This window comes from Brassica oleracea, chromosome C2 (assembly GCF_000695525.1).
Source record: "Brassica oleracea var. oleracea cultivar TO1000 chromosome C2, BOL, whole genome shotgun sequence".
NCBI lineage: Eukaryota > Viridiplantae > Streptophyta > Magnoliopsida > Brassicales > Brassicaceae > Brassica > Brassica oleracea.
In genome coordinates, this window is record NC_027749.1 from 6,114,815 (window position 1) to 6,123,384 (window position 8,570).

The 8,570-nt window shown below is 33.1% G+C and overlaps 1 protein-coding gene across 1 annotated transcript; it reads left to right on the forward strand.

The window, feature by feature from the left end:
- Nucleotides 1–2,807: 2,807 nt before the first annotated feature.
- Nucleotides 2,808–6,383, forward strand: LOC106327746 (cytokinin dehydrogenase 7-like). Its single transcript, XM_013765986.1, has 4 exons — nt 2,808–3,689; nt 3,813–4,088; nt 4,701–4,963; nt 5,815–6,383. The coding sequence occupies exons 1-4, from the start codon at nt 2,985–2,987 to the stop codon at nt 6,122–6,124; spliced, it is 1,554 nt and encodes a 517-aa protein (XP_013621440.1). The 5' UTR covers nt 2,808–2,984; the 3' UTR covers nt 6,125–6,383.
- Nucleotides 6,384–8,570: the final 2,187 nt, after the last annotated feature.

Sequence of the window (8,570 nt, forward strand, 5' to 3'; positions counted from 1 at the left end):
ATATTTTAAAAATTTTATCTTTATTTATCGTATTTCATTTTAAATGACTATTTATGTTAAAAAAATTAAACTTTATTTTTTTAATGAATTAAGTTGGTATAACTCTGATAAATTAATTTTATTATGGGGTTAATATTTTAATTAAAAAATTATATACTTTTAATAAAGATTTATACTTTTCAATAAAAAAATTCAATTATTTTTATGAATGCTTAAATTATATTAAGAAAAGAAAAAAATAATAATTAAGAATAGTTGAAAAAAAATTATTTGAACTTGGACTCAATGGTCCAAAGGAAAAAAAAAGGTGAGAATTGAATCTGATTTTTTAATAGGCCCAAATGGCCCAAGAGAGATTTGATTTGGGCTGGATCCAAAAATAATGACCCAATATAGATTTGTTATTAATATTACTTAATTGCCCTTAATGAAACATGCAATGTTAGTGAAGGAAACATGCCCCTAAGGTAATTATGACAATAGGATCCTGCTTTAATAGTATAGATGTTTTAGAAATTATGTTGTGAGTATTTTGCACGTGGTTTTAATTTGTTTTGCTGTAGAAATATTTTCAAAGATATTGAAAGCACTAAATAAAAACTGTAGAAAAATAGATTTCTGGATTTAGATATATTTTTGCTCTATATTTATTTTTTTAAGTTCAAGCATGAATGATTTACAAAATGGCTTTAGAAATAAAAAATAGTTGTCCACAACATCTAGATCTCTTACCAATCAACTTCTTAAAACTTTAGAAAAATTGATTTCCAAAACCAATTTATTTCCTATTTTAACATTACGGCTGTAGCTTTAAATTGTTTTCCTAAAGTATGATTAGTTAACTAAAGGGGTCATAGAAAAAAAAAATGAGATGTGAAAAGAACCGAGAGCATTTATCTATCCCCCATAGGGATCAATATCCAAATTTTTTTATCTAACCTTTCATAACAGAATATGATGATGGAATTTATAACCAGATTACTTTTTTTTGTTGTTGTGAAGAACATACATTTAACAAGAAGAAAAATGTACGTTTGACCTGATCGGCTAAAGTTGAGAATACAATAATATATCTATCAAGATGAAAGACATATATGTTCCATTTGCATTACTTAAGCAATTATAAATCATATAATCTAACATGCATTTGCCAAAAAAAATCAAGAAGTCAAACTTGTTAGAGTCCACGATGACTACAAAATTCTGCGTGCCCATTAGTAAGGTGATGATGGTGCTGATTTATATTTTTTTGAACTTTTGGTATGATTTTTAAGGCGGGTTTTATTCTATTTCGTTTACTTTGTGATTTTAACGTTTTTCTCTAACCCATTTAATATATAATTCACAACTTAACTATAGTTTTGAAGGCATCTCTGCTGGATGCCACATTCAACCCGGTAAAGTAAAAAGGAAAAACTGCATCACAAGTAGTGAAATCTTTCTGTAGGTTTGTGATCTTGTATACTTGTAGTAGCAAGAAATTCATATTCACATTTCTCAGAGTTGAACCGTGCAGTGAAATCTTTCTTTTCATTTTAACATTTTATTCTTGTTAAAATATCATTTTAAATTAATGTAATGGTTGCACAAACATATGTCCGTACGTATGGATGTTTGTTCGATTTATAATATATAATATTTATGATAGATTAACGATTTTTAATTGTCTATAATTTGTAGATTGCTCATATTGCGGTTGGATATAAAACCATTCAAATGATATGTTATATAACATATTCGCCAACTAATATTTTTAATTGTAGTAATCATTTTTATATATTTATTTATAATTAAAAGACTAATCAGTATATTTATGTATGTTAATAAATATATATTTCCAAAATAAAATGTATTTCTGCTTTAATAAGATAGTTAAATAGACATGTATATAGTTTCTAAGTTGTATTTTTAGTAAGTTTGATAGAGAATAATTTAATAATATAAATGATTTTTGGTTACTTAATTAAATTTTGTAAGTTTGGATAGAGAATAATCTGACAAAACAATTAATTAATTAATAATTATCAATTCAGTGGTAGTAATTGGTAAGTATTAAAATAAAATAAAGATTATTTTCGAAAAATACTTCAATTTTACTAATATAGATGTCATCCTTTCCAATATTTAAAACCATTAACATAAACATATGTTATTAGGCTATCAGAGGACGTCATACTCGGAATTAATGCGAAATCATCTTTATGTACATATAAGTATATTTGTACGAAAACAAATTATGCGCTAGAGTGATTCTCATATACATGTGACATAATCTATGCCCATACGTTTTCGTCGGAAGAAAAAGACTAAGGCCTACTATGGAACTGAAGTAATCTTAAATTCACAACTAAACATGTGATAAATCTTAAATTCACAACTAAACATGTGATGTTAATAGAAACATTAATTTAAATCCAGTCCTCTTTTATCCGGCCAATAATTTCAACTAGCTCATTGAGTTATGGTGCTGGAAACTCATTTTCTTGGCTTTTTTGGCAAAAAAAAAAACAATAACTACGTCTTGTGTCTATAATGCCGTAAGCATACAGACTAAACTTTCTTACACAATAAATTTCTTAGATTTTTCTGCTTTTGAGTTTTCTTTTTTGGTACGGGACAGATTTTGAGAATCCTTTAACCATTCTTTTAAGAATCGTTGAATCTTTTTCTTTTTTTTTTGTTTAGTTTTTTCCTCCTTTAGTTATCTTCACATAATTCAGTGTTGACAATTTTGGGAGACGTTTTTAAAGCCATATCTTCGTTTTAATTAACAAATAAAAGACGTTATTAAAAATATTAATTTCAACGGCCGGAGAAATTAAAAATTGAATACAGTTAAATAAAGAATACTCCTAAAGCTAAACTCAGTCGCTATTTATAGCTAACCCACAAGCTTCTCTCACCGCAGACATACAAAAAAAGGTTTGGTTCCAAAAGCCAAAAGCTTCCCTCTACGAATAGCAAATCACACAAACACACACACAATGATAGCTTACATAGAGCCATACTTCTTAGATAACGACGCTGAAGCCGCCTCCGTCACCGGACAATCTTTTGATGGCGTCTCCGAGTCACTCGACATCCAGGGAGAAATCTTATGCGGCGGTGCTGCGGCGGATATCGCCGGAAAAGACTTCGGTGGCATGAACTGCGTGAAGCCTCTTGCGGTGGTGAGACCCGTGGGACCGGAGGATATCGCCGGAGCGGTGAGAGCAGCTCTGAGGTCCGATAAACTCACCGTGGCGGCGCGTGGAAACGGCCATTCTATCAACGGCCAGGCCATGGCGGAAGGAGGACTCGTCGTCGATATGCGTTCCACGGCGGAGAATCATTTCGAGGTTGGTTTTTTACCCGGCGGTGCGTTTGTCGACGTCTCCGGAGGGGAATTATGGGAAAACGTGTTGAAACGGTGCGTTTCGGAGTATGGCTTGGCGCCTCGGTCGTGGACTGATTACCTCGGGTTGACGGTAGGCGGGACGTTGTCGAATGCCGGCGTTGGTGGACAAGCGTTCCGTTACGGACCACAGACGTCAAATGTAACGGAGTTAGATGTGGTGACGGGAAACGGAGACGTCGTTACTTGCTCGGAGATGGAGAACTCGGAGCTCTTCTTCTCCGTTTTAGGTGGTCTTGGCCAGTTCGGTATCATCACCAGAGCTAGGGTTTTGCTACAGCCAGCACCAGATATGGTGAATACTTTAAAAACCCAAAATTAAAATGATACTTCATAACTTTAATTATATCTGAATGATGTATTTTTACAAAAATTATTTATTTAGTAGTGAAAATAGGTTATAAAATGATTGTATTAGGTGAGGTGGATAAGAATCGTTTACACCGAGTTCGACGAGTTCACTCGGGACGCCGAGTGGCTAGTGAGTCAGAAGGATGAGTCATCGTTTGATTACGTGGAGGGATTTGTGTTCGTCAACGGCGATGACCCGGTCAACGGATGGCCTATAGTTCCACTCCACCCAGACCACGACTTTGACCCGACCCAACTCCCACAGTCATCCGGCTCGGTTCTTTACTGCCTTGAACTAGCTCTCCACTACCGAGATTCCGACTCTAACTCAACCGTCGACAAGGTAACTTCGACAACACAAACTCTACAATAAGTGTAAAGTTGACCCGTTAACATTCATTCGACACGTATTTAATACAGGACCGCTTTGAGCTTTCTCGACCTCCATGATTACAACATAAAATTAAAAAAAAAAAGATGTAGAGAAATATAATAGGGTGTTGAAAGAGAATTATACAGTCTCTTGTCTGACTGCATAATATGAAACTGACCATACATTGGGTAATGTATCTCTTCCATTTTGGATTTTCTGACAAGAAATAAAGTTTTGATTTTCTTCCATTAACCCACGTTATTACGAAAACGACATTTATCTTCTTCCTTTTTTCTCTCATTCCTTTTTGCTTTTGTTGTCTCTCTCTCATTGAAACCCCATCTTTTTAGATCACTATAAGCTTTTCAAACTCCATTATTTAGGTTAGGACACATACGTGTGACACGTCCGTTGGTCAGGCGGTAATTATAATTATATTATTGCAAACGTTCTCAAGTAGCGTTGATGATTTGGTTTAAGAAATCTAGACATCGTTTTACGTGGAATTATCTGTATATTAGTGAAGCAGATGTACTAAAATACCCCTGGGCCCTGGCTGACTTTTTCATTTTTGTTCTGAAGAGAGTGGAGAGATTGATCGGACGGCTGAGATTTGTTGAGGGGTTGAGGTTCGAGGTGGAACTGCCTTACGTTGACTTTTTACTGAGGGTAAAACGAGCTGAAGAGATCGCAAAGGTGAACGGCACGTGGGAAACGCCGCACCCTTGGCTTAACCTCTTCGTGTCGAAACGTGACATCGGGGAATTTGATCGGACGGTTTTCAAGGAACTTGCCAAGAACGGAGTCGGAGGGCCCATGTTGGTCTACCCACTCTTGCGAAGCAGGTGAATATTACCAAAATCTATCATGGACCCATCTTTTTTTTTTTTTCTTTTTTTTTTTGAGCAAATGACCCATTTCTATAACTTTGCTTTAAGGGTTCGCTCGACAAGGCAATCTATCTATCTAAAAGACTTATCAGAACAAGATTGGTCTAGTTAGTTTTTGTTCCTTAGCACGTGTTAATCACCTCTGATGATTACTCTTGATAAAAGGTTACACACACAAGTCGCGAGACGTGTGACTGTGATAAAACAAATGTAGCCACACGTGTCTTTTTTCTACCCCTCTGTATTGGAATTTACAATTTAGTGAGCTCGTTTAGATTTTATAGGCGAGATCGAGGAATATTTTAGTGTTGATACCAGACCGTATAAGGTATTACGGTTGGGTGGGTGACGGAGTTTGCAACCGTCGTTAAGGTTAGCGTCATACAGGGAAAGAGTGTCCGAACGATAAAAATCCGTGCGGACAAAGATACGCTTCTTGGACCCACTTAAAGCTTCAGTTAATCTCATTTGTTTTTTTTTTGTTACTAATCTCATTTGTTTTCCAAGTCCTTTGTACTTTAGTAACTTTACTGAGTTTTGTATGGATCCGACGGTAGTTTCGTCTTTAGCTGTTTCTTACTTTATGTGAAAACGAGATTTGCTGGTACGTAAGAAAACGAAATCACTCGAGGGGTTACTGGGAAGTGGGAAGGGACAGAGTTCTACCTAACTTTATTTTTATTCTCCTAGATAACTCTCTTTTGACCGATATGCCCTTGATTTTAGATTTTATTCTTCTTCTTCTATTTAGTGGTATTGAATATATATGGATGATTAGCTAACAATTTGGTCGGATTTTTTAACAGGTGGAATGACCGTACATCCGTGGTTTTACCTGAAGGAGAGATATTCTACATTGTGGCATTGCTTCGATTCGTGCCGACGTGTGCTAAACCTTCGTCGGTCGAGAAAATGGTGGCTCAAAATCAGGAGATTGTTCAATGGTGTGTCAGAAAGGGAATAGATTTCAAGCTATATTTTCCTCACTACAAGTCTCGAGAGGAATGGATTCGTCATTTTGGGAACCGATGGTCGAGGTTCGTTGACAGGAAAACAATGTATGATTCCATGGCTATCCTTTCACCGGGTCAAAAGATTTTCAATAGGGCTCCTTGATCCCCCTATTGTACTTTTGTATTCTTAAGTTACATTGGTCTGATGTAATTTTTATATATTTCTTTTCTTTGTAATTTTACTTTTCCCCAATAAAAAATCAGCTGGGTTTTTAATTCATTAAAAAGTGGTCTCTGAGTCTTTGTCCAATTATGAAGTTCTATTCACAAGAAATACGTTCTTCTTTTTGTTCAAAATAAAAATCTGTACATTTCTTTTCTATTTTACTATTCGTGAAAAAGATCGAGTAGATTTTCATTGCATATGCTTTGAAAATAGTAGTGGAATAAATTGAATCCATTTACTACCTGTTATATTGTTGGACTTAAACTACGTCACGAAAGTTGTTCTTTAGGTCGTCCCTAAGTAACTAAGCTATATAAAAGCTTTTTAAATCGTTAGTTAATCGCTCGTCTAACCCGTGAGGATTGATTCTGAAACTCCTTTAATATATGGACTAGTAATATATAATTCTAACCCATAAATTTGAGGATCGGGTTGGCCCTGTTGATTCTAGTTCGACTTGGATACAACTTCATGTATGCGATAGTGCATGAAGTCACTTGAATTCTCTTTTGAGTATTTCCACAAATATTGCTGTAATTTGTGGTCTTTTTGATAAAGGATAAAAAGCAGAGGGTTGGTAGTCGTTGAAAGGATTGTACTTCACATGTTGTCCCAATAATTAACACATAAATTATAATCAAATCAATCACCCACCATTCCTGTTGGAGCCAGTCCATGGTTCTATTGTGTTATGACCCTCTTTTGGACAATTCCTACTAGATATTGATGTCCTATCGACCATTCAACTCGGTTTGGACTGTTTGAATAATCTATGCACTTAGACCAACATTATCGCAGGGTCCTTACTGGGTTTTTAAGGGAAATGGCCCATTTAAATAATTCAACAGAAAATAAATCAGTCATTACCGATCCTTAAGTAGGTGTTTTTGGCATCGATTTTTAAGTGGGGTTATATACCACGTGTCAAGACGTAAACTATTGTTATTTTTATTTTATTTTTTTATTTTCTTTCTTTCTATCTTTTGTTTGCCCTCTTCTTATTCATCGAAGACGCATGCGATGGAAATACCCTAGGATAGCATTAAAAATTTTTTTATCACAAATATAGACTCTAAGAATCAAAATGACCAAAATATTTCATTAAAAAGATAAATATACACTTGAACTCCTAAGGTTAACTAATCCAAACCTTAAGGTTTAGAGTTAAGCGGTGGAGATTTGGGTTTGAAGTTTAAAATTTTATAAAATAGAAAATAAATATTAAAAATTTGAAAATAGAAATTTTAAAAATAGTTTCAAAAAGTATTTTCGAATTACAAAAAGAAAATTTGAAAAAAAAATCGTAAAAAAAAATTCAAAAAAAAATTATAAAAAAGTTCAAATTTGAAACATTTTGGTCATTTTCTTATTTTTTTATTTTTTATTTTTTTTATTTTTATATATCTAGGATATTAGTGTCATTTTACCAATTAAATGAAACATTTTGGTCATTTTTTGTGATCTATTTTTTGTGACCAAAACTTGAAAATTGTCTATTATGAGAATTGCCCTTTTATTTAATAAATAAATTTTATTTAAAATTTTTTTTTTTTTTTTAAGAACCTCTAATTAAGAAACTCCCATTGGATCGTTAAAAATAGGAGTTTGTTAACTAAATTTCTTAACACCACTTAAATACATTTAAACTATTAAATAATCATTAAGGATCTTACTTAAATATAATGGGATAATCATGCTCTTACATTTATGAAAGAGATTTAAAAAACAAAAAATCTTCCCAATTTCATTGAAGCAATTGTGACATGCATAGACTTTCCAGTCAACGTTCATATTAATAAATGCAGAATTGAGACAATATCTGTTGTAACTTGTACAATTCGTTAATAGCGATATCCAACCATTTCAAAACGGAATAATACTATACATTAAGATGTCGACGAGAGGCAATTTAGGTGATGTCCATATCAATACCATGTGTTATATAGCACGCGAGAGGAATAGTGATGTATATATGAAGGTAACATTGAACAATAGCTGGTCGTTTTAAATGGAAATATAGAGAAAGTATTTATTTAAATGATTGAAGCTCGAGACCATGACATGTATCCTTTAGACTATATTTGCGAAGTAATTTTGCCACATGTACTCTATACGATCAAATTCACAAAACAAATATGACATAGTTACTGAAATTGATGATATGGCTTGCGAAAAATATGACATGGATAATTTTATTTAATGTTGATTTATATTTTTGGCAAACTTATTAGAATATGATAATAATTTATATATTACATTTAATATTGATATTTATTTTTGGTAAACTTTTTTAAAATATTGTACTACCTCATACATCATCTATAAAATAAATATATTCATATATAACATTTCAAATTTCGAAATATTATTATTTTTGTATAAT

Coding starts and splice junctions, on each gene's coding strand:
- LOC106327746 (XM_013765986.1), top strand. CDS start 2,985: ATGATAGCTTACATAGAGCCATACTTCTTAGATAACGACGCTGAAGCC. Junction 3,690..3,812: donor TACAGCCAGCACCAGATATG/GTGAATACTTTA, acceptor TGATTGTATTAG/GTGAGGTGGATAAGAATCGT. Junction 4,964..5,814: donor TACCCACTCTTGCGAAGCAG/GTGAATATTACC, acceptor ATTTTTTAACAG/GTGGAATGACCGTACATCCG.